The sequence below is a fragment of the Scyliorhinus torazame genome, chromosome 9 (assembly GCF_047496885.1).
Source record: "Scyliorhinus torazame isolate Kashiwa2021f chromosome 9, sScyTor2.1, whole genome shotgun sequence".
In the NCBI taxonomy this organism is placed as follows: Eukaryota; Metazoa; Chordata; class Chondrichthyes; order Carcharhiniformes; family Scyliorhinidae; genus Scyliorhinus; species Scyliorhinus torazame.
This window is the reverse complement of record NC_092715.1, coordinates 67153386-67180660: the sequence shown is the minus strand read 5'-3', so window position 1 is coordinate 67180660 and position 27275 is coordinate 67153386. Positions and strand designations below refer to the sequence as shown.

Below are 27275 nucleotides of genomic sequence, written 5' to 3'. Positions count from 1 at the left end.
CGCCATGAAAACACGGTAAACTGGTGTACACCTTCACACACTGCCCACATCAATTCAGGATAAGATCTTTATACCATGTTCGGGCTCGCACCAGAATGCATCTCCCTGAGCTCCAGCCATACCAGACATCAACAACACTGTGATGTCCTTTTCTCTGATACGAGACCTGTCTGCAGCTTACCAGGAACCAGTCAGTGATTCTTTAACTCCACTAAAGCAGAAAGAATTTGCAAGGGCACTAGGTCCAAGAGGATATTTTAGATATAACCTCTTTCTTCAGTGATCACTCGCTAATTGGTATGACTGTCACCTAAGAAACTCCTGTGTTACTGGTCATGGGTTCTGTGGATTGTTGCTTGCTTGGCTGATGAGCCCAATCCTAGAGCGACATCTTTGACCACACAGGAGGCAGGATTGGTCCTTGGAATGCCAGTCCTTGCTCAGGCTCTTTTTCCATGTCTCTTGCAGTCAGGTGTCCATGAAGAATTGCATCCCTTCAATCAGGAGGTTCCTCTAGTAGGTCTCTTCTGAGCAAGAGTCTCCCAGGTCAGTGTTTTTCAAACTTTTTTTCTGGGGACCCAATTTTACCAAGCGGCCAACCTTCGGGACCCACGCCACTCTGACCTTGGCAATCCAAGCTGGACGACCTACCATTTTCTCTTACCTAGTTTGCTGCTGACAAAATGGAGGAAATGATTTGGGGACCCATTGGCCCTCGTACATGCTCCTCCAATGGAACCTGTTGGATGAAGGTGAAGCCTTCCTCTGCCAGAAAGCATGGAGTCTCCATCTGTCCAAAGTTAAGCTCCACAGCACAACTGTGGCACAGAACATGTGGAAATAAGGCTCTGTCAGCGAGACTGTCTTTCCCAATCTTAAATGCGACACCCAGATCCTGACCATTCTTGGAGTAAGAGACTTCCACTTCAGCTGCAGCCTCCAAAAAGGCAGAGATCATATAATAAAAAACGCGGCTGCACTGCGCATGCGTGCCTGCTCATTGGTGCGCATGTGCGCCGATGAGCGGGCACGCATGCGCAGTGCACCCGCATTTTGTAATATGCTCCCAGCCTTTTTGAAGTCCACAGCAGCCAGCATGGTTAAAAGCTGGCTACTGTGGCTGTTGCGCGCGAATTTGCACAATCGGGAGCGCCGCGACAGACTGCTCCGCGACCCTCCCAACACCCGCCTATGACCCACCTGCGGGTCACGCCCCCGACTTTGAAAATGCCTGTCCCAGGTGTTGATGTGATGTTGTATTTCTTGGGGTAAGCTGTCAGGGTGTCTTTAAAGTGCTTCCTCTGCCGTCCTCATGTTTGGAAGCTTTCCTTGAGTTGGGCAAAGATGATTTGCTTTGGCAATCGGAACTCGGACATCCTAAAAGCACATGGCCAGCCCAGCAGTTTCGGATGATCATGGTCTTGAAGCTGGTGCTCTTGGCTCCTTCAAGGACACGTATGTTAGTATGCCCGTCCTTTCAACTGGTGCAGAGAATCCGTCTCAGACAGAGTTGATGGTACCTCTCCAGGGCCTCGAGGTGTTATCTGTACACAGTCCATGTTTCTGAGCCGTATAGAAGAGTTGGGAGGATGACTGCCTTGTACACAAGGATCTTAGTGTTAGCACTGATGTCACAGTCGCCAAAGACTCTCCTCCTAAGGCTTCGGAAGGAAACGTATACATCTGAACGAGACGCTCGCAGATTGGATCCAATGTTGGATCTGCACATCAATGTCAGCCTTAGAGGAGAGGTGGCTTTCTAAGTATATGAAATGTTCCACGCTTGGTGGGGTTTCTCGATTGATCTTGCCTTGGGGTGGGTTGGTAAAGGACTTGAGTCTCGAGGTTGGGGCTGAGGCCAAATGTTTGGTCGGCTTTTAGAAAGGTGTCAAGAGTGGCTTGGAGATTCTCTTCAGAAGGTGGACATGGTCATCTGCATACGGAAATTCCACGAGTGAGGTTAGTGCCGTTTTCTTCTTGGCTTTCAACTGGTTGAGTTTGAAAGGTTTGTCGTCCATCCTGGAGATCAGACATTTTCAAAGTGGGGGGCCGCTGGTGGCTGTCGGGAGGGTCGCGGAGCCATCCATCGCTGCATTCTCGATCGCGGGAATTCAGGCGCAACTGCCGCAGCAGCCTGCTTTTAAAAACACTGGCTGCAAACGGCTTGAAAAAAAGAGGCCATGACCAGCTTTAAAAATGCGGGCGAGCTGCGCATGTGTGCCCACTCATCAGTGCGCATGCCTGGAGCCCAGAGAGAAACACCGCCTCCTCCGGATGTCAATGCACTATCCCAGGAGAAGATTTTTTTTTAAATTCAATTCAGTCTTCCTGTATCTGTCTTGAATATGCTCAATGGCTGTGTTAATGAATTTTAGAGATTAAAAAGATTCACAATACTTTAAAGTAATTCCTCCTCATCCACGTCTAAAATCGTCACATTGTAATTTGCAGACTATGTCCCCAGGCTGTAAACCACCCACCTGAGGAAAACTTACATGCTGCATTTGCTTGCTCTGGAGTCCTGAGAGAATAATGCCTGTTTAATTGAGGTCATTTCTCATTCTTCTCTACACCAGAATATAAGCCCAGGCTCACCTAGGTAACAGAAAGTGGTGGGCCGCGAAGGCCGGCCGGTGGGTACAAATGGACCCCAGGCAAAAAAGTTTGAAAAACACTGCTGTAGATGATGTCCACTTCACTGGGAAGCTTGCTGTTGACAAGGTGAGGGATGGGGCGATGAAGATAGAAAAAAAGGGTTGGGGCGATGACATCCCTGTTTGACTAGTCTTGACCTTCATATAATCATCAGACTCAACAAAACCCCAAACTCCCGCATAGTAAAGAACGATCATCATTCCACAGATTTAGAAGACCTGCAAATATTCATATAGTTGCTTATTATAAACAACATTGTCAGTCCCCCCCAACACACTGCGGCAGGAAAAGATAAGAAAGGAAACCATCAGGAGCAGAAAAGAAAAAGGGAAAAAGCTGCTCGTCAATGAACATTTCAAGCATAAGCGGGCAACCCGATACAGGACCTAACCTGGCCCCGCATACTCTCACACCTAGTAGTCGGTAAGTCAAGGATACCCACACCATGCCAAGACACTACATAAGCAGCCTCTAACCATATCCAACTCAATGTGCCGCCCTGCAAACACTAGAAGATTTGTGTCGCCCTCAAGGGACCCCATTACCAAAGAGAAGAATTTTGAAGACACCCAACAACTGGGCATCTCAGGAGGAGCACAATCTCTACCCAGTAGGGCAGAGCAGCATAACCTCGAAGACAAAAACACTGCCTCCCCAGAGACCAGACTATAAAAAAAAGGAAGGGGCATTCAGGAAGCTGCTATCTAAGACCACTTGGGGGAGGGCACCTATCTCCCCATTCAGCCTACCCTCGAGCTGAAGGTCCAACAGCACAGATCCACAGCATACGGACTTCCATTCTAACCCTGCCGCCCACAGGCTACCACCTCCGCAGCAGAATCATATCAAGGAGAGCAGACCAGGAGCTCCCAAAAGGGGACAATCGGGGAGGAAAATTCAGTCCACCATCCAGCAGATCTTCTGCCCGACGCAGGTAAAGTTACTCATGCACTAACGCACTGAATTACACGACCACTGCCACTACACAGGGAGCCAAGAGAATATTGAAGATGACAAGTCAAGCATGAATTAACCAACCACATGCTGACATGCACCATCACATATTTCCCCCCCACTCCAACAACCCCAGAAACGCCAACCACAAGGAAGAATCACAAGGAACCCAGTCCTCTCTAGGATATATGTGATCTGTCTGTACTTCCATAGGAAACAAGCACAGATTTAATAAACCAAAGTAACAGATATACAAAAGAAAACCAGACATAGAGCTAACTGGGGACTTTCCTCAAACAGTGAGGACTTACATAGCCATATCACCCAGCACCACACTAACCATCCGCCCACCCACCCACCACCCTGCTGAGACTCTACTCATCTATAAAGGAGGGGAGAGGGATCCACAATGTATTCGCTCTTCGTAAATATAGGGATTACAGCATATGAAATAAAAAAGGCAAGCCGTGCTCAACCCTCACGTCACTGCTGACTCTGGTTTTTGCCATAACAGCCTACCATTGCCTTTGTGTTCATATATCATATACTCAGTGGGGAAAAAAGACAATGTCATAAGAACACAAGAACTAGGAGTAGGCCATCTGGCCCTTCGAACCTGCTCCGCCATTCAATGAGATCATGGCTGATCTTTTGTGGACTCAGCTCCACTTTCCTGCCCGAACACCATAACCCTTTATTCCTTTATTCTTCAAAAAACTATCTTCATCTTAAAAACATTTAATGAAGGAGCATCAACTGCTTCACTAGGCAGGGAATTCCATAGATTTACAATCCTTTGGGTGAAGAGGTTCCTCCTAAACTCAGTCCTAAATCTACTTCACCTTATTTTGAGGCTTTGCCCCCTAGTTCTGCTTTCACCTGCCAGTGGAAACAGCCTGCCCGCATTTATCCTATTTAAAGGGGCATCTTGACAGATACATGAATAGGATGGGAATAGAGGGATACGGACACCGGAAGTGTAGAACATTTTAGTTTAGACGGGCAGCATGGTCGGCGTAGACTTGGAGGGGCGAAGGGCCTGTTCCAGTGCTGTACTTTTCTTTGTTCTTTATTCCCTTCATAATTTTATGTTTCTACAAGATCCACCACGCATCCTTCTAAATTCCAACGAGTACAGTCCCAGTCTACTGAACCTCTCCTCGTAATCCAACCCCCTCAACTCTAGGATTAACATAGTGAATCTCCTCTGTACACCCTCCAGGGCCAGTACATCCTTTCTCAGGTAAGGAGACCAAAACTGAACACAATACTCCAGGTGTGGCCTCACTAACACCTTATACAGTTGCAGCGTAACCGCCCTAGTCTTAAACTCCATCCCTCTAGCAATGAAGGACAAAACTCCATTTGCCTCCTTAATCATCTGGTGCACCTGTAAACCAACGTTTTGTGACTCATGCACTAGCACACCCAGGTCTCTCTGCACAGCAGCATGTTTTAATATTTAATCATTTAAATAAAAATCCCTTTTGCTGTTATTCCTACCAAAATGGATAACCTCACTTTTGTCAACGTGGTATTTCATAGAATTTACAATGCAGAAGGAGGCCATTCGGCCCATCGAGTCTACACTGACTCTTGGAAAGAGCACCCCACCCAAGCCCACACACACACCTGCACCCTATCCCCATCACCCAGTAACCCCACCCAACACTAAGGGCAATTTAGAATGGCCAATCAACCTAACCGGCACATCTTTGGATTGTGGGAGGAAACCGGAGCACCCGGAGGAAACCCACGCACACGGGGAGGATGTGCAGACTCTGCACAGGCAGTGACCCAAGCCGGGAATCGAACCGGGTAGCACAGTAACCGGGCAGCACAGTAGCACAGTGGTTAGCACAATTGCTTCACAGCTCCAGGGTCCCAGGTTCGATACCCGGCTTGGATCACTGTCTGTGCGGAGTCTGCACGCTCCCCATGTGTGCGTGGGTTTCCTCCAGGTGCTCCAGTTTCCTCCCACTGTCCAAAGATGTGGTTAGGTGGATTGGTCATGTTAAAATAGTCCTTGGTGTCTAAAATTGCCCTTAGTGTTGGGTGGGGTAACTGGGTTATGGAGATAGGGTGGAGGTGTGGGCTTGGGTAGGGTGCTCTTTCCAAGAGCCGGTGCAAACTCGATGGGCTGAATGGCCTCCTTCTGCACTGCAAGTTCTATGATCTATGTAAATTGTGAACAATTGTGGGCCCAACACGGATACCTGAAGGACACCAAGAGCTACTGATTGCCAACCAGAGAAACATCCATTATTCCCCACTCTTGGCTTTCTACTAGAAACACCCATTAATCCCCATTCTTTGCTTTCTACTAATTAACCGATCCTCTATCCACGCTACTACTTTACCCTTAATGCATCTTTATCTTATGCAGCAACTGTATCATCAGCATAGTCATAAGGGATAAAGTTCAGGATTATTGATGAACTGCAGGTTAGAGCTTGGGATGACCAAAGCCATGACAGGATTGTTGAGCAAGATTCAGGATATCTCCCAAACTCCACTGAATGAAACGTCTTCACCTCTGCCTCGCCATCATCCTGCAATAACAAACCTAGGCTTCAGCAGCCTGACGTGTGCAGCCGTCCCCACACCTTGAGCATAAAGGTCAAGACAACGCAAGACCTATAGTCAGGGCCTCCAACCGACCCCAAGCCTGGAAGATTGGACATACGGTGCTCTGTTGAACTTCAAATTGAGATTGCGAAAGCATGGAAGCCAACTCAAAATTTGGCCAGGAATTGCTCTCCGGCTCATAAAAGACCCCGAACACCCTGCCTGGCCCCAACTCCCGGGTCTGTCCGGATAAACGACATACCAGGCAGCAGGTTTTCAAAGGACTGAAGGAGATTCCCGACCAGGGAGTTTGCTCTATCAAGTAACAGGGTTCTCTTCTCCGCTTCCACTATTCTCAAGGATGTTTTGCAGTTCAAAGCGAGCACCAACGACTTGCACCATGGAGCCAAGATCATCATAGATTATCATAGAATTTACAGTGCAGAAGGAGGCCATTCGGCCCATCGAGTCTGCACCGGCTCTTGGAAAGAGCACCCTACCCAAGGTCAACACCTATCCCCATAACCCAGTAACCCCACCCAACACTAAGGGCAATTTTGGACACTAAGGGCAATTTATCATGGCCACTCCACCTAACCTGCACATCTTTGGACTGTGGGAGGAAACCGGAGCACCCGGAGGAAACGCACGCACACACGGGGAGGATGTGCAGACTCCGCACAGACAGTGACCCAAGCTGGAATCGAACCTGGGACCCTGGAGCTGTGAAGTAATTGTGCTATCCACTATGCTACCGTGCTGCCCCTACAACATCATTCGTGATGATTCCAGCGAGGCAATCCGATCACTGTAGCTCGACATGCCCACTTCCATATCTTTGATCGTGGCTCCCTGGGTTTCCACAGTCTGATTGGTTTTCCCCAGAGCCACTAAAATGGAGGCCAAGGCTTCTTCCATTGATTTCCTGAAGTCCTCCAACACAATATATTGGTGCTTTTCGAATTTCTCAGCCAAGGTACTAGAAAGCACATTGGCCGTTAGTGGAGAACCTGAAACTGACTTGACCATTTTATTTGCCGATGAGCTCAGAGAGGCCTCAAGATTCCGTCGACAAGCTTATGTTCTCAACCTTCTTTTCCTTGGCATTTTGGGCACTTCAGTCATACAAGATCTTATTATTGTCACAAGTGGACTTACATTAACACTGCAATTAAGTTACAGGGAAAAGCCCCTAGTCGCCACATTCCGGCGCCTGTTCGGGTACACCGAGGGAGAATTCAGAATGCGCAAATTACCTAACAACACTTCTTTCGGGACTTGTGGAAGAAAAGCAGAACACGAGGAAACCCATGCAGACACAGGAAGAACGTGCAGACTCCGCAAGACAGTGACCCAAGCCGGGAATCAAACCTGGGTCCCTGGCGCTGTGAATCAACAGTGCCAACCACTGTGCTACCGTGCTGCCCAAGAGGTATGGATTGTGTGAAATCTCGAGACTGGGGTTAAATCCCCCAACTTCTGACTCAGGAGTGTACACTAATCTTTAATTGAAAGAATACTAAATTAAATGTATTTGCCGATGCTATCGGCTGGGGCTGGTTTAGCACAGGGCTAAATCGCTGGCTTTGAAAGCAGACCAAGGCAGGCCAGCAGCACGGTTCAATTCCCGTACCAGCCTCCCCAAACAGGCGCCGGAATGTGGCGACTAGGGGCTTTTCACAGTAACTTCATTTGAAGCCTACTTGTGACAATAAGCGATTTTCATTTCATTTCATTTCATGTGATGTGATGTTACACACCAACTCCAATTCAGCACTCAGCTTTACATTGGGTTATCACACCCAAACTGCACTGGGACGAAAACGCCTGGAGAACCGACCAAAAGATAAACGCTCAAATGTCAGCTCTACTTATTGATGATTTCAATGTTATATGACAGTTGGCACCAAGTAATAGCATTCTGCTGTCTTGCGTTTTCACGCTGGAGGAAAAATATTCCATTGGCGTTCATTCATGAATACAGTCATGCTAATTCATGTAGACAACTGACTGAATCCCAATGCCTTATTCCTCACTGTTGGGAGATAGTGCCAACAGCACAAGACATTCAGACATAACAATTAATCTAGTAGATTTATACATACAAAGGCTGTGGACAACTCCTCAGCAAATAATGGGGCGGCACGGTGGCGAGCACTGCTGCCTCACAGCTCCAGGAACCCAGGCTCAATTCTGGGCCCATGGTGACTGTGTAGAGTTTGCACTTTCTCCCCATGTCTGCCTGGGTTTCCTCCGGGTACTTCAGTTTCCTCTCTGTCCAAAGATGTGCAGGTTAGGTGGATTGGCCATGCTAAATTGCCCCTTAGTGTCCAAAAGGTTAGGTGGTATTACTGGGTTACAGGGATAGGGCGGAGGCATGGGCTTGTGCTCTTTCCAAGGGATGGTGCAGAATGTTGGGTCGAATGTCCTTCTTCTGTACTGTAAATTCTATGATGTAAAAAAAAAAAATTCTATGTTCTAGCTGCAATATGTGGTACCATATCACAGCTAAAACCCTCTGCTAGTTGGAGTCATACCTGGCATAAAACAAGGTTGTGGTGACTGGAAGTCAATTATCTCAGCTCCAGGACATCGCTTCTCCAGGACATCACTGCAGGAGTAGTGACCTCGGCCCAACAATCTTCAGCTACTTCCTCAATGGTCTTTCTTCCCTCAGTCAGAAGTGGGGATGACCGTTGATGACTGCACATGTTCAGCACCATTCTCAACTCTTCAGATGCTGGAGCAGTCCATGTCCAAATGCAGCAAGACCTGGACAATATCCAGGCTTGGGCTGACATGGAACAATTAACATTCGCGACACACAAATACCAGGCAATGACCATCTCCTATGAGAGGATTCAACCATTGCTCCTCGACATTCAATGGCATTACCACCACCAAATCCCCCACTATCAACATCTGGGGGTTACAATTGACCAGAAAATGAGTTGGACTAGCCATATGAATACTGTGGCTACAAGAGCAGGTCAAAGGCTAGGAATTCTGCAGCGAGTAACTTACTTCACGATTTCCAAAGCCTGTCCACAAGGCAGGATTGTGATAGAATGCTCCCACTTGCATGGATGAGTGCCGCTCCCAAAAACACTCGAAGTTCGACACCATCCAGAACAAAGCAGCTCACATAATTGCTACCCCTGCCACAGACATTCAATCTCTCTAACACCAATGAGGACAGTAAGAAGTCTTACAACACCAAACTCCAATGAGGAGTGACAGCCATGTATATCATCTACAAGATGCACTGCAGAAACTTATGAAGATTCCTTCGGCAGCACCTTCCAAACCCACGACCGCTGCCATGTAGAAGAACAGCAGATACCTGGGAACCCCACCACCTGGAGTGTCACTCACCATTCTGACTTGGAAATATATCACTGTTCCTTCGCTGACCCTGGATCAAAATCCTGGAATTCCCACCCCAACAGCACTGTGGTTCAACAAGGCAGTTCAGTACCACCTTCTCAAGGACAACCATTAAACGCTGGCCTAGCCAACGATGCCCATATCCCGTAAATGAAGTTTAAAAAAATGATTTTAATATATACAAATGCTTAATTATTTTTATATTGGGTACTTATGTATGAAATTTTTCCTTCCTACCTGTAGATCTGAAGAGACTGAACTACCCGGGTCTGAATCTTTAGGCAGCATAGGGCTGGAAATTCTCTCTTCATCAGAGGACATCTGCACAAGAGAAAGCAATCAATTGACTAGTGCTGACCTAGGCCCAGAAGAAAAACAAATTAATAAAATTTCAATAGCATCTGCTTACTAGTCCAGTCTCCCAGTGACCCGGCAGTTATTAATCTTACTGACCTCAGTTTAACCTGAACGACCATGAGATTTTTGCATAATTTGCTTTTTGCAGTCACAGATACAAACACTTAAACAATTCAGCTGGTCTGTTCACAACTGCAATCTTAAAGGATGTGTGAAATCTTTGAATTCAAATATCCCTTCAAGTAATATTTTAATCAAAAAGTAGAGATTCCAAAATAGTGCTTTTTTTTTTAAAAACTGAAAAAAACTAATACTTCACAAAGAATTAGAATCAGAGGTTTACAGCATGGAGCCAGGCACCTCAGCCCAACTTGTCCATGCTTCCCACTTTTTAACCACTAAGTTTGTCCTAATTGCCAGCATTTGGCCCATATCCCTCTATTCCCATCTTTCCCATATAACTGTCCAAATGCTTTTTAAAATGTGCCCATCTCTACTACTGCCTCTGGCAGCATGTTCCAGACACACACTGTTATGGAGAGTACCTTTAAGAAATGGGTGTTTATCAGTGATGTCAGAGTGTGCGTGGAGCTGGGCTGTGTCAGATTTTTAACTTTCGTTTTAGGCTGTTTGCTGCAGGGTGTGTTTTTAGTTTCTGTCCGTAAGGTACTGCGTGTGGCCATCTCCACCCCCAAAAACTTCTGAGCCTCTGAAAGCCATTGTCCACAACAAACTCCCCACTTAAACCGAAATACCACACCTCAAAAGCAACCACAATATGCTCCCCCCTCACTGTCTTCAAGTTCACTAAGCCAATCCAATAGATAAGACTTTTATCCCCCTCAAGCCCCCAATTTGTTATGGGCCAGGGTGAAGAGAACCCCAAAGTGTATCATGGAGTTCACCTGACCCACAACTTTTAATAGATTGTGGTAGGTGTAGCACACGGCCCACTCTATAGGTGTGGTAGAGCAGAAATGGCAACGTATTTTTTAAAAAAAAATGTATATTCTATGAACTCAAGTTAACCTTTTTTTTTTTAAAAAAAAAAAATGTTATTCAAATTTTTCAGCCAAACAAAATACAAAGGTTTTCCTTTTTACAACAATAAAACAATATAAATAACAGTGGCCGTTTTAACAAATAAATAAATATATAAACTAAATGGCAACTGCCATTACAAAAATAATAACTCTCCAAAAATAAAATCAAACAATCCATTATACATAACCTAGTACAAATATCTATACAAAAACACCCCTGAGGACCCACCTGAGCCCCCCCCCCGGGTTGCTGCTGTTACCTTCCCATTTCCTTTATCGTTCTGCGAGGTAGTCAATGAACGGTTGTCACCTCCTGGTGAACCCTTGAGCCGAACCTCTTAGTGCGAACTTTATCCGTTCTAGTTTTATAAACCCTGCCATGTCATTTATCCAGGTCTCCATGCCCCGGGGTTTGGCTTCCTTCCACATAAGCAATATCCTTCGCCGGGCTACTAGGGACGCAAAGGCCAAGACATCAGCCTCTTTCGCCTCCTGCACTCCCGGCTCTTCTGCAACCCCGAATATAGCCAACCCCCAGCCTGGCTCGACCCGGACCCCCACCACCTTCGAAAGCACCTTTGCCACCCCCACCCAGAACCCCTGCAGTGCCGGACATGACCAAAACATGTGGGTGTGGTTTGCTGGGCTTCTCGAGCATCTCCCACACCTATCCTCTACCCCAAAAAATTTACTGAGCCTTGCTCCGGTCATATGCGCCCTGTGTAAAACCTTGAATTGTATCAGGCTTAGCCTGGCACACGAGGACGATGAGTTTACCCTACGTAGGGCATCAGCCCACAGCCCCTCCTCAATCTCTTCCCCCAGCTCTTCTTCCCATTTCCCCTTCAGCTCATCCACCATGATCTCCCCCTCGTCCCTCATTTCCCTGTATATATCCGACACCCTACCATCCCCCACCCATGTCCCTGAGATCACTCTATCCTGAACCTCCTGCGTCGGGAGCTGCAGGAATTCCCTCACCTGTTGCCTCGCAAAAGCCCTCAGTTGCATGTACCGAAATGCATTCCCTTGGGGCAACCCATATTTTTCCGCCAGCGCTCCCAGACTCGCAAACGTCCCGTCTACGAACAGATCTCTCAGTTGCACAACCCCAGCTCTCTGCCATGCTCCAAATCCCCCATCCATTCTCCCCGTGACAAACCTATGGTTATTTCTCATCGGGGACTGCACCGAGGCTCCCGTCCTTCCCCTATGTCGTCTCCACTGCCCCCAGATTTTTAGTGTTGCCACCACCACTGGACTTGTGGTGTATTTCTTCGGGGAGAACAGCAACGGCGCCGTCACCATTGCTTGTAGGCTGGTTCCTTTGCAGGACGCCATCTCCAATCTCTTCCACGCCGCTCCCTCCCCTTCTCCCATCCACTTACACACCATTGAGATATTGGTGGCCCAGTAGTATTCATTTAGGCTCGATAGTGCCAGCCCCCGCTATCCCTGCTACGCTGCAAGAACCCCCTCCTCACTCTCTGGGTCTTCCCCGGCCCACACAAAACTCATGACACTTTTCTCAATTTTCTTGAAAAAAGCCCTCGTGACCATCACCGGAAGGCACTGAAACACAAAAAGGAATCTCGGGAGGACTACCATTTTGACCGCCTGCACCCTACCCACCAGTGACAGGGGCACCATGTCCCATCTCTTAAAATCCTCCTCCATCTGTTCCACCAATCTTGTTAAATTAAGCCTATGTAAGATTCCCCAACTCCTGGCTATCTGAATCCCTAAGTACCGGAAATCTCTTGTTACCTTCCTCAGCGGTAAGTCATCTATTCCCCTGCTCTGCTCCCCCGGATGCACCACAAACAACTCACTCTTCCCCATATTCAATTTGTACCCCGAAAATTCCCCAAACTCCCTGAGTGTCTGCATTATCTCAGACATCCCCTCCTCTGGGTCCGCAGCATACAGCAATAAATCATCTGCATACAAAGATACCCGGTGTTCTTCTCCTACCCTGAGTACTCCCCTCCACTTCCTGGAGCCCCTCAGTGCGATGGCCAGGGGCTCAATTGCCAATTCAAACAGTAACGGAGACAGGGGACACCCCTGCCTCGTCCCACGATGAAGACGGAAGTAGTCAGACCTCTGTCTGTTCGTGACCACGCTCGCCACCGGGGCCCTGTACAGCAGCTGTACCCATCCAATAAACTCTTCTCCAAAACCAAATCTCCTCAGCACCTCCCACAGATAATCCCACTCCACTCTGTTGAATGCTTTCTCGGCGTCCATCGCCACCACTATCTCCGCCTCCCCCTCTGGTGGGGGCATCATCATTACCCCTAGCAACCTCCGTATATTCGTGTTCAGCTGTCTCCCCTTAACGAACCCAGTTTGATCCTCGTGGACCACCACCGGGAACACAGTCCTCTATCCTCGTCGCCATCACCTTGGCCAGGAGCTTAGCATCTACATTTAAAAGGGAAATGGGCCTGTAGGACCCACACTGCAGCGGGTCTTTTTCCTTCTTCAAAAGGAGCAATATTGTTGCCTCCGACATAGTCGGGGGCAGCTGCCCCCTTTCCCTGGCCTCATTAAAAGGTTCTCGTCAAAAGCGCGGCCAGTAGGTCCATATATTTCCTATAAAATTCCACCGGGAATCCGTCCGGTCCCGGGGCCTGCCCCGCCTGCATGCTCCCAATCCCTTTTACCACCTCCTCCATCTCAATCTGTGCTCCCAGTCCCGTCCTCTCCTGCTCCTCCACCTTAGGGAATTCCAGCTGATCCAAGAAACACATCATTCCCTCCTTCCCTTCCAGGGGCAGAGCCTTATATAACCTCTCATAAAATGCCTTGAACACCCCGTTCACTCTCTCCGCTCCTCGTTCCATCTCTCCCTCCTCATCTCTCGCCCCACCTATCTCCCTCGCTGCTCCCCTCTTCCTCAATTGGTGGGCCAGTAGCCGACTCGCCTTCTCTCCATAGTCATACTGTACACCCTGTGCCCTCCTCCACTGTGCCTCTGCCTTACCCGTGGTCAGCAGGTCAAATTCCACATGTAGCCTTTGTCTTTCCCTGTACAGTCCCTCCTCCGGTGCCTCCGCATATTGTCTGTCCACCCTCAGAAGTTCTTTCAACAACCGCTCCCTTTCTTTACCCTCTTGCTTCCCTTTATGTGCCCTTATGGATATCAGTTCCCCTCTAACCACTGCCTTCAGCGCCTCCCAGACCACTCCCACCTGTACCTCCCCATTATCATTGAGTTCCAAGTACCTTTCGATGCATCCCCTCACCCTTAAACATACCCCCTCATCCGCCAATAAGCCAATATCCATTCTCCAGAGTGGGTGCTGTTCTTTTTCCTCTCCTAGCTCCAGGTCTACCCAATGTGGAGCGTGGTCCGAAATGGCTATGGCCGTATATTCCGTCCCTGTCACCTTCGGAATCAGTGCCCTTCCCAAGACAAAAAAGTCTATCCAAGAGTATACTTTGTGAACATGGGAGAAAAATGAGAACTCCTTACTCCTAGGCCTACTAAATCTCAAGGGGTCTACCCCTCCAATCTGCTCCATGAAGTCCTTGAGCACCCTGGCCGCTGGCGGCCTCCTCCCGGTCCTGGACCTCGACTGGTCCAGCCCTGGATCAAGCACCGTATTGAAGTCTCCCCCCATTACCAACTTTCCCACCTCCAGGTCCGGGACACGTCCCAACATACGCCTCATAAAATTTGCATCATCCCAGTTTGGGGCGTATACGTTCACCAGAACCACCGCCCCCCCTTGCAATCTGCCACTCACCATCACATATCAACTCCCACTATCCGCCACTATGGTCTTTGCCTCAAACAGTACCCGTTTCCCCACTAAGATAGCCACCCCCCTGTTCTTCGCATCTAAACCCGAATGAAACACCTGCCCCACCCATCCTTTACGTAGTCTGACCTGGTCTATCAGTTTCAGATGAGTCTCCTGCAACATAACCACATCTGCCTTTAGTTTCTTTAGGTGTGCGAGTACCCGTGCCCTTTTAAATCGACCTGTTCAGCCCTCTCACGTTCCAAGTGATCAGCCGGATTGGGGGGCTCTTTACCCCCCCCCCCACTTGTCGACTAGCCATCCCCTTTTTTAACCCAGCTCCTCACCCGGTTCCCACGTACCTGTATATCCCCCCAACGGCACCCTCCCGCCTCGACCACCCCATAACGGCTCCCCCTTCTCCTTAGCAGCAGCAACCCAGTTAACCCCCCCTCCCCTAGATCCCCCTCTAGCGTAGTTGCACCCCCCATGTTGCTCCCAGAAGTCAGCGAACTCTGGCTGACCTCTGCTTCCCCCCTTGTCCTCAGCCCCCACTGTGCGAGGCCCCCTCCTTCCTGCGTCCCTGTTCCCGCCATAATTACCATAGCGCGGGAACAAAGCCTGAATTTCCCACTCGGCCCCGCCCCTAATGGCCGGCGCCCACAGTTCCTCATACTCTCTTTCCCACCCCCGCCCCCCCCCAACATGGGGAAGAGAGAGAAAAGTTACAGGATCACAAAATTAACAAATTGAAAAATCATCTCCCACATAATCACCCCACCACTTTGTCCCAAAAGCTCTTTCTCGCGCCAGACTATTCCAGCTTCTCGTCCACAATGAATGTCCACGCCTCTTCTGCCGTCTCAAAGTAGTGGTGCTTCCCTTGGTGTGTGACCCACAATCTCGCCGGTTGCAACATTCCAAACTGGATCTTCTTTTCGCCTTAGCCCGATTAAAACTTGCCCTCCTTCTCGCCACCTCCGCACTCCAATCCTGGTATACGCGGATAACCGCGTTCTCCCACCTACAGCTCCGAGTTTTCTTCGCCCATCTGAGGACCGTCTCGCTGTCATTGTAGCGGAGAAACCTCACCACTATAGCTCGAGGTATTTCTCCAGCCTTCGGGCCAGAACTCGATAAGCTCCCTCCACCTCCAACTGGCCCGTCGGGGCCTCCGATCCCATTAGCGAGTGAAGCATCGTGCTCACATATGTCCCCACGTCCGCCCCTTCTGCGCCTTCGGGAAGACCCAGGACTCTTAAATTCTTCCTCCTCGAATTATTCTCCTGTACTTCCAACCTTTCCACACACCTTTTTTGCTGTGCCTCGTGCGTCTCTGTCTTCACCACCAGGCCCTGTATTTCATCTTCATTTTCAGCAGCCTTTGCCTTCACAACCCGAAGCTCCAGCTCTTGGGTCCTCTGCTCCTCCTTTAGCCCTTCAATCGCCTGTAATATCGGGGCCAACAGCTCCTTCTTCAGCTCTTCCACACAGCTCCGCAGGAACTCTTGTTGGTCCAGGCCCCATAACAAACGGCCACCTTCCGACGCCATCTTGCTTTGAGCTTCCCTTCCTTGCCGCTGCTCCAGAGGATCCTCCGCAATCCGGCCGCTATCCTCTCCCTTATCCATGCGTGTCCGGGGGGATTCCCTTCTGGTTTACCGCACAGTGTTTTTGGCCGTTTAAATTGCCGTTGGGGCTCCTATTAAGAGCCCAAAAGTCCGTTCCAACGGGAGCTGCCGAAACATGCGACTTAGCTGGTCATCGCCGCACCCGGAAGTCTCAAGTTAACCTTTTTAAAACATAGTGAACATCTTAGCAACCATTAATTCAAATACAACCCCCAAAAAATACAACACTAAGTAATCCTTTTAAGCTTTCCTTTTAACATCCATAAGACTTAAAACACCTTTTACCAGAAGCACATCAGGGTTAAAGTCACTACTGTTATTAGTTTTAAATCACCAGGATCGATTTACAGTCTTGAGTAGAGAGATTCATACACCTTCTGGCTGTGACTGCAGCTATCCAGCTCTGAAAACGAAACTAAAAACACACCCTGCAGCAAACAGCCTAAAACGAAAGTAAAAGGCTGACATAGCCCAGCTCCACCCACACTGATATCACCGATAAACACCCATTTCTTAAAGGTTAATTTCTTAAACACCCATTTCTTAAAGGTACTCTCACATGACAACACCATCTAGTGACAAAATTGACCCTCTGGACCCTTTTGTATCTCTCCCCTCTCACCTTAAACCTATGCCCTCTAGTTTTAGACGCCCCTACATTTGGGAAAAGATGTTGACTTATACCCCTCATTATTTTATAGACCTCTATAAGATCACTCCTAAGCCTCGTACACTCCAGGGAAGAAAAGTATTGTAGACCCTTAAGAGGCCCCTAGTGACTCTTTATCCTTTATGTATTTGTAGAAACTCTTTGGATTCTTCTTTGCCATATTTGCCAAAGCAATCTCGTGTCCCCTTTTTGCCCTCCTGATTTCTCTCTTACCTCTACTCCATCAACCTCCAAACTCTTCAAGGGATCATCCACTTGCTCGCAGCTGCCTATGCATGTCATATACCTCCATCTTTCTGACCAGGCCCTAAATATCCCAAGTCAGCCAGGGTTTCCTACTTCTACCAGCCTTGCTCTTCACTCCAAAAGAAATGTGCTTATTCTGAACCCTGGTTAAAACACTTTTGAAAGTCTCCCACTTACCAGCGATCCATTTGCCTGCCAAAGGACTCCCCCAATCCACTTTTGAAAGTTCCTGTCTAATACCATCAAAATTGGCCTTGCCCCAATTTAGAATTTTAACTTTTGGGCCAGACCCATCATGCTCCATAGCTATGTTAAAACTAATGGAATTATGGTCACTGGTCCCAGTGATCCCTCACTAACACTTCTTTCACCTGCCCTTCCTTATTTCCCAAGAAGAGGTCAAGTTTGGCCCTCTCTCTAGTCAGGCCATCCACATACGGAATAAAAAATTCCTCCTGAATACACTCATCAAATTTCTCTCCATCCAAGCCCATAATGCAATGGCTGCCCCAGTCAATGTTGGGAAAGTTAAAGTCCCCAACTATTACCACCCTATCTTTCTTGCAGCTATCTGTAATCTCCTTACATATTTGCTCCTCAATTTCCCACTGACTATTTGGGGGCCTGTGGTACAATCCTATCAAAGTGATCTCTTCCTTCTTATTTTTCAGTCCTAACCGTATAGACTCTGTGGGCGAACCCTCAGATATATCCCCTCTTAGTACTGCCGTGTTATTCTCCCTAATGAAACACACAACTGCCCCTCCTCTCTTACCTCCTGTTCTATCTTTCCTATAACATCTGTACCCTGGAACATTGAGCTGCCAGTCCTGCCCATCCCTTAGCCATGTTTCAGTAATAGCTATAATTCAATCGCTATTTGATAATTTCCGGATGACCAAAATTAAAGCCCAATGCAGTACATTAAAGTCTAGTCAAATAAAAAGTACGGTAGTTTTCTTAAATATTGCATCAATTATCATATAAAATCCATAGAATTGCTACAGTGCAGAGGGAGGCCATTTGGCACATCACTTCTGCACTGGCCCTCCGAAAGAGCACTCTACCTAGGCCAACTCTCCCGCACTATCCCCGTAACCCCAAGTATTGATCATTGGCAATCCACCTAACCTCCACATCTTTGGAATGTGGGAAGAAACTAGAACACCTGGGGAAATCCATGCAGGCACTGGGAGAACGTGCAAACTCCAGTCACCCAAGGCGGAAATCGAACCTGGGTCCGTGGTGTTGCCACCCACTGTGCCACCCTAAATTCCCAGTTCAGAATAGTACAACAAAAATTCTTGTCACTTTCAATTTTATTTTCGTAGGATAAATTAATGCAAACTCAAATTAAATCATTAGTGAAACATGTTAATTTAACAGAATCTTACATTTCAGCTACATTTAAAGCTCTACAATGAAAAAGTCACCAGACTTGATGATCAAAGTGGCTTCTATGCTGTAAATTTTCTATGATTCCATTCTGAAATCTTGGTCAATCAACTGACTTGGGCATTTAATTATCAACTTTTCAAATCTCAACAGCTCTTTTTTGGAATCCAATTAAGAGCTGAAGTTCACCGAGCACATCGCAGCTCATTTCACCCAGCTCTGCTATTATACAGACAGTGCATCAGGTAGCAGGCCTCATGAAGAGCAAGGCATATGGCAATGTTAACCTTCTCCCATGAAACCCAACCCAAAAAAGTTGCAATTATACTGCATCGTCAACATGGTAAAGCACTCCAAGGTACAGGAATGTAAACAGACAAGAAAAAAATTGACAGCCAAAGGAGATGGCATTAAGACAGGTGACCAGAGGATTGGTAAGAGGTAGATTGACGGATCATCTTAAAAGGAGAAGAGGCGTATAAGCTCAGAGAGGCAATTTCAGAACCACAGTTTAAACAGCTGAAGACACAACTGCCAGCCAATGGAGGGGCAAAGGAAGCCAGTAATCCACAAGCCAGAATTGGGGGCACAGAATTGAAGGACTTTGTTTGACAAATATCAAGCACTTGAGAATTTTTATTTTAAAAAAGACTGCAATTAAAATGTTATGAAACTAATAATCCATATAATCCCCACGGTGGAGGAGGCCACTTGGCCCATTAAGTACACAGCAACCCTCCAAAAGAGCACCCTACCTAGGCCCACCCCCTCACCCTATCCCCAAACCCCATGACCCCAACTAACCTGTACATCTCTAGACACTAAGGGGCAATTTTAGAATGGCCAATCCAACTAACCTGCACATCTTTGGACTGTGGGGGAAACCGGGCACCCAGAGGAAACCCACACAGACACGAGGAGAACATGTAAATTCCACAGTCACCCAAGGCTGAAATTGAATTTGGGGTCAATTCGAAGAAACTGGGGCCACTGTTTAAAAATAAAGGGTCACCCATTTAGGACACAGATTAGGAGAATTTTGTTCCCTCAGAGCGGTGTGTCTTTGGAACTACGTTCCTCCAAAAGGTGGTGGAAGCAGAGGTACAATCAGGTCAGTAATGGCTGAACAGGCTCAAAGGGCAGAGTGCCTATTCTGCTCCTAATTTGTACATTCATATTATTTGTGTATAATGTGTGAATATTTAGGCTATCACCTGAATTTTACCATATTCAACAGCACTTCTGAACTTAAAACAAAAAGGCAGCAGTAACCACTGTCATTTATGATTCTATTAAGTTTACACAAAATATGGTTAAATAGAGAAAATACAGCAAAAGCTTACTTCTCCCATGACACTGGCTTGAGATAAGTTCAAAACACTTGTGGATTTCAGCTGGTCTCTGACAAATCAGGCAGGTTCACTCTTTCTGCAGCACTAGAAATTTTTATCCTGCATTCTTCCAAAATTTGTGATTGACTATCATCCCAACTAAACCCAATATCTTTCAAAACATCTCAAGCTCCCAACATTCATCATCAAATCAGGTGGAATCAGATCCATTTTAAATATATGCTGCTGGAGAAAAATGTTAAAAGGTATTGACAACCAAAGAAACATTGATTTTCTGTAATTGTTGGTGTACAACATAACATTAGCACTGAACAATTTAAATAACTCAATTTGACAAGTAAGCCATTTTCATACAATGCCATGCCTTTCAGAACAGTACTATACCTGTTGTCTGTATACTGTTTACATGCACCAGTTTGTTGCTCAAGAACTTAACACATTGTAAATCAAAAATTAAATAGATTATGTTGATGTTACCAACTCAGCTTCATGGATGAAACATACAGATAAACTCTGATTTTAAACCTTTGCATTCTCAACTATATTTTTATTTGTTTACGGGACGTGGGCATCACTGGTTAGTCCAGCATTTATTGTCCATCCTTAGTTGCCCTTCAGAAGGTGGTGGTGAGTTGCCTTCTTGAATCGCTGCAGTCTCACCCATGTGCTGTTAGGGAGGAAGTTCCAGGATGTTGTCCAAGCAATAGTGAAGGAACGGCGATATATTTCCAAGTCAGGGTGGTGGGGTTTCCATGTATCTGCTGCTCTTGTCTTTTTAGATGGTAGTGGTTGTGGGTTTGGAAGATGTTGTCTGAGGAACCTCGGTGAGTTACTGCAGTGAATCTTGTAGATGGTACACATGGCTGGTACTGTTTGGTGGTGGACGGTTTGAATGTGTGTGGAAGGGCAGCAATTAAGCATGATGCTTTGTCCTCTTACATATACAAGTTCTACTTAATTTCTTCATTTGCTTCCCATTGCAGATAGAAGAGAACAAAAGGAGGCTACAAACGGACATAGATAGAAGTGAGGGGCAAAGATTTGACAAATGGGTATAATGTATGGAACATAATATAATGTATGTATTTTTCATGTATGGAACAATCTGTCTGGACTGAACGCAGAACAATACTTCTCACTGTACTTCGATACAGGTGACAATAAAACAAATCCAATAATGTGGGAAGTGTGAAATTGTCCATTTTGGTAGGAAAAATAATAAAGGAACATATTATCTAAATGGTGAGAGATTGCAGAGCTCAGAGATGCAGAGACATCTAGGTGTCCTAATGCATGATTCACAAAAGGCTAGTACACAGGTACAGTAATTCGGAAAGTTAATAGAATTTGATCATTTATGGAGGAGAATTGAATACAAAGGTAGGGAGGGTATGTTTCAGTTGTACAGGGCACTGTGATGCCACATCTGGAGTACAGTGTACAGTATTGGTTACCTTGTTTAAGGAAGGGTGTGTTGGAAGAAGTTCAGAGAAGGTTTGCTAGTCTAATACCTAAAATAGAAGGATTGACTTGGTTAGATTGGCTAGTCTTATATCCATTGAAGTTTAGAAGAGTAAGAGGCAATCAAACTGAAACACACAAGATCCTGTGGTGTCGTGACAGAGTCGATATGGAGAATATATTTTCCAGAGAATCTAATACTAGGGCCACTGTTTAAAAATAAAGGGTCACCCATTTAGGACACAGATAAGGAGGACTTTGTTCCTCTCAAGAGTGTTGAGAGCCTTTGAAACTACCTATCTCCAAGAGGTGGTTGAAGCAGAGGTTACAATCAGGTCAGTAACAGGTTCAAAGGGCCTATCCCCTGAATTTGACCAACAACTACACTTCTGAACTCAAATCTTTAACATAATTAAAACCAGTTATGTTTTCCAACAATCAACGAGGATTATGCCACTCAGGTGTTCCTTTTTTCCCCCCTGGCCCCACACCATTACTGACATCACATCTCAAAGTTTGCTTGTCCCTCAGACAACCAATGGATCATGCATTCCCAGGTTTTACCTTAAATGCCTGCCAGTTTAAATGTTAGCAGTTCATCTCTAACAAATTGAAAAATTCCTTTGGACCTCTAGATACTCCATGGCATTTGCAGATCACTTAAGACTTACTTCCTCAATGAAAGTCAAAGTTGCTATGTAGGAACCAAGCCACACTAAATTAGGTGGCACAATAAGTAAACAGGAAAAAATTGTAACAGGACAATGATAGATTATGTGGGTAAAGCTGTAGCAGTAGGAATTTAATGTGAGGAAATGTGAGGTCATGCACTTAGAGCTCAAGATAGATTAGTATTTTCTAAATATTAAGAAGCCAAGAACTATGGATCGGCAGGGATTTAGGTCCACTACAGAAATCACTACAAGCTGGAGAATAGGTACAAAATAGGCTAACAAAATGTTGCTCTTTATCTCAAGTGACTGGAACACAATGCAGAAGTTATTTCTTTGTTATTTTACAGTTGTACAGAGCTCTGGCCCGGAGTACTCTATTTAGTACTGGGTAACGCACCTCGTGAAAATGATATTGGCCTTGAAAGGGATGTAGCACTGATTCACTAAAAAGATGCCATGGCTAAATGGGTTAGATTTTGAGGACAGGTTATATAGCATTCCCTTGAATACAGACAATTAAGTGACTATTTAATTGAAGCATTAGGATCAGAAGAATAAATAGAATGATGGGGTCTCCCCTGTCACAAGGCCAGTTGTTCACCAACTAAGTTGATGTTAAATTAAAATCTGAATTTGCAGATCCAATTGCAAATATTCCATTTGGAGTCAGTAATGGAGGGGCAGGTGAAGGCACGCATTTTAAGGTGTGCTCGCCTGTCATTTAGGCAATTACTCCATTCTCATCTGATGTTGAGATTGCTCGATGACAAAACGCGTTTCCATTCGAATCTGTTCAGATCCAAATCTGTTTTTGATCAATCACCCTCTTTCCTCACGAGAGTCCAGAGCAAAGGACTAAAATTAGAGATAGGTTATTCACAGGTGATGTGGACATGCAGGCGTTGGACTGGGGTGACTACAGGAACAAGTCTTACAACACCAGGTTAAAGTCCAACAAGTTTGTTTCAAATCACTAGCTTTCGGAGCACTGCTCCTTCCTCAGGTGAATGAAGAGGTAGGTTCCAGAAACATATATATATATAGACAAAGTCAAATATGCAAGATGATACTTTGAATGCAAGCATTTTAAATCTTTACAGATCCAGAGAGCGGTAATCCCAGGTTAAAGAGGTGTGAATTGTCTCAGGCCAGGACAGTGGGTAGGATTTTGCAAGCCCAGGCCAGATGGTGGGGGGGCAGGGGGGGGGTGAATGTAATGCAACATGAATCCAAGGTCCCAGTTGAAGCGGTAAATGTGCGCGGAACTTGGCTATAAGTTTCTGCTCGGGGATTCTGCGTTGTCGCGGGTCCTGAAGGTCGCCTTGGACAAAGCTTACCCGAAGATCAGAGGCTGAATGCCCTTGACGGTTGAAGTGTTCCCCGACTGGAAGGGAACATTCCTGCCTGGCGATTGTTGCGTGATGTCCGTTCATCCGTTGTCACAGCGTCTGCATGGTCTTGCCAGTGTACCACGCTTCGAGACATCCTTTCCCGCAGCGTATGAGATAGACAACGTTGGCCGAGTCACACGAGTATGTACCCGTACCTGGTGGGTGGTGTTCTCACGTATAATGGTGGCACCCATGTCGATGATCTGGCACGTCTTGCAGAGATTGCCATGGCAAGGTTGTGTGGTGTCGTGGTCACTGTTCTGAAGGCTGGGTAGTTTGCTGCAAACAATGGTTTGTTTGAGGTTGCTGTTTGAAGGCAAGTAGTGGGCATGACCTTGGCAAGAGTTTGCCTTCATCGATGACGTGTTGAAGGCTGCGAAGTAGTCGTCGTAGTTTCTCCGCTCCGGGGAAGTAGTGGACAACAAAGGATACTCTGTCAGGTGTGTCCCGTGTTTGTCTTCGGAGGTGGTCAGTGCAGCTTTTTGCTGTGGCGCGTTGGAACTGTCAATCAATGAACCTCTTCATTCACCTGAGGAAGGAGCAGTGCTCTGAAAGCTAGTGATTTGAAACAAACCTGCTGGACTTCTTACTGTAGTCACAGGTGATGTCAGGGAGCAGCTCTTCACAAAACAAGAGTGGAAATTTGGAATTCCTTCCCCAGTAAGCTGCTGTGGCTTGGTCAGTTGAGAATGTCAAAACCAAGTTAGATTGTGAATAACTGCAGTCCCAGCATTAGTTCTTGCAGTATACAACCAGTACCAGCCTGCCATCCTGAAAATGGCCATTTGTTCCGACTCGCTCAAATCACATCAATCTATTGACCCCAATCCCAAAATTGGTGGGTTAATATATTGGCATGGATTGAGAATTGGTTAACTCTCAGAAAACAGTAGGGATAAATGTGTCATTCTCAGGATGGCAGGCTGCTACTAGTGGGGGTACCACAAGGATTAGTGCTGGGGCCCCAGGTGTTCACAATTTACATAAATGATATGGATGTAGGACCAAATATAATGTTTCCAATGACAATTGGTGGGGAGAATGCAAAGTGGCTTACAAAACCACAGCAAGTAGATGCAGTTAAGCTACAGATCAGCCATGATCTAAGAATCAAAATGGGCTCACAGGCTGTCACTCAGTAACTGAAAGACCAAACTTACTTTGATATAGCATCTTACCACCTCCAGAAAACATTCCAAAGCACTTCATAGCTAGTGAATTAAAATGCAGTCACTTGGGGAAAAATGTAGCCTAAATATTCACATAGCATGGTCCCACAGATATTAGTTAACTAGTTAATCCTCTGCTCTTTTTAAGCTCATAAGATTTAGGAGCAGCATTAGGCCATTCAGCCCATCAGGTCTGCTCCACCATTCGATCATGGTCAATATATTTGATCCCCATTCTGCTGTCTTTTCCCCATAACCCTAGATGCTTAATTATTCAAGAATATCAGATATGCTTGAGGTGCTATTATCTACAGGGCTACAGACCAAAAGCTGGAAGGTGTAATTCGACAGAATATTTATTTCTCAGAACACAAGAGCTAGGAGCAAGAGGAGGCAATTTAGCCTGAGCATGCTTCAGCATTGAATACGATTCATGGCCAATCTCATCACGGCCCTCATCTCCATCCTCCTGCCTGTTCTCTGTAACTCTTCAACTCATTACTAATTAACAATCTAACTCCTCCTTAAATTTAATCAGTCCCAGCATCACCCACCACACTGTGGGGTAGTGAATTCCAGATTCAGAAATAGTTTCTCCTCATTGTTTTTAAATCTGCTACCCCTTATCCTGAGACTATGACCTCTCCCTCTAGAATGCCCCACAAGAGGAAGCATCCATTTCACATCTACTTTATCCAAACCATTTATCATCTTATATACCTCAATTTGATCTCCCTTCATTCTTCTAAACTCTAGGAATTATGGGCCAAATGCTCTGTTCCCAAGACAAACCACTCATCTCCAGAATCAGTCTAGTGATCCAAAGATGTGCAGGTTAGATGGATTGGCTATGCTAAATTGACCCTAGCGTCCAAAAAAGTTGAGTGGGGTTACTGGGTTACAGAGATAGGGTGGAGGTGGGGGGCTTGGGTAGGGTGCTCTTTCCAAGGACCAGTTCAGACTTGATGGGCCGAATGGCCTCCTTCAGCACTGTAAATTCTATGATTCTCTGAACTGCCTACAAATGGCCACACTTGGACCAAACATCCCAAAGAAGCACACTTGGGCCAAACATGGTGTAAGGGGAAGGCTCCAACACGCAACCTGAGCCACCAGGTGCCAAACTAAGCCACATCAACATTAAATCCCGTTTTATTTATTCAATCCATTTACATAAAAAGGTGGGTTTTCGGTCAACTGAAAAATAGGAAAACAAAGTGAAAGTACAACTAAATTCCGTTCAGTGCACACGCTTCCCCAACCCACTTTCACGAAGCCTGGCGAAAACCAAGAGACACGGAACCCCCATGTACCTTTGGTCTTCAGACTGAAGGTCATTTTACTTGTATCCTGCAGCAAACAACAACTACATTTAAAAGAAAGTTAGCAAAACATAAGCCCCTTGCACTTTTAAGGCAGGAGTAGTTAATAGTCGCTTTCCCCCAGCAATAAGTGAAATCAATGGGGGGCGGGAGGAAAGAGTAATGCGTTTTGTTTAAAATTAGGACTTTCGTTCGGCCCGATTCTCAAAACGACCCTTAGCTTTGCACAACCTCCGTATCTGCGCAGAGTGATGGCGCTTCAAGCAACACACTGGGTAATATTCAGCTGGTCGGGCCGGTAAACGCTTCCCTGGTCACAGCGGCCTAAACCCTTGGGATGGAGTTAAGGTGCGGCCGCCATGCTTCTAATGGAATCACACGGACTTTAACTACAGGGTAGGCATTAATTCATGTGAACTGCACCGTGACTGAGATTAGGAGCGGAGCCACAGGTCTGACAAAGGGCCTGCCTTACCATCGCTATCCGCCTCCAGCCGCTCCGCCGAACCTTTTCAAACTGTCCGCACGGCAATAACTGCCGCGGCTATTGGAGACGCAGGGCAGCAAGGCACGTCCCGATTGGCCCGCCGAGCAATCCCCGACCCTGCTCCGTCCTGCCCTGTGATTGGACCGGACTCATCCTCCTCGCGCAGTTGCTATGGTAGAGAGACGCGGAACGCTCCTGTCCGATTGGTGGAGAGTTCCCCCTCCCCCTCCCCTGCTCCTCCCCTGCCCCCTCCAGCGCGGTCTCGGGCTTTGCTCCGCTATCCTGGACACATTTTTTCAAATCTTGGACAAAATTAGCTTTAAACTGATTATTCACCTTTGTGGCGCCTCTGCAAAGTGTGTGTTTGCCTTCAGCACAACAGTGGCAATACTTCAAAAATCATTCATTGACTGTAAAATACATTCAGACATCCGAGAGATCCGAAAGGCACTTTGCCAATGAAATATATTTATTGTACACTGGTAAATAAATATTATGTATTAATGATACCAACTCGTCGATGCTGACTCATTTGTTAATGTTGTCAATTTCAAGTCAGACGGTTGTGGGTGTGAGTTTCTATAGAATACCAACAATGCAGAAGGAGGCCATTCGTCCCATCGGCACTGGACCAACCCTCCAAAAGAGCACTCTACCTAGGCCCTTTTTCCCACCCTAACACTGTAACCCTGCACATTAATCATAGCCAATCCACCTAACCTGCACATCTTGGGACTGTGGGAGGAAACCAGAGCACCTGA

The 27275-nt window shown here is 46.5% G+C and overlaps 1 protein-coding gene across 5 annotated transcripts in view; it reads right to left on the bottom strand.

The window, feature by feature from the left end:
- The window catches only part of poc5 (POC5 centriolar protein homolog (Chlamydomonas)), a 171763-nt gene extending 145153 nt beyond the window's left edge, over positions 1 to 26610 (bottom strand). For 4 of the 5 annotated variants that reach the window (XM_072516045.1, XM_072516048.1, XM_072516049.1 and 1 more), the window contains exons 1-2: positions 26503 to 26610; positions 9802 to 9885 (exon numbers count right to left, since the gene is read on the bottom strand). In XM_072516045.1, coding sequence (XP_072372146.1) covers positions 9802 to 9885; positions 26503 to 26505 — 87 coding nt within the window. In that variant the 5' untranslated portion in view covers positions 26506 to 26610. The remainder of the gene's footprint in view (positions 1 to 9801; positions 9886 to 26502) is intronic. The other variant, XM_072516047.1, reaches the window with a different exon arrangement.
- Between the last annotated feature and the right edge of the window lie 665 nt (positions 26611 to 27275).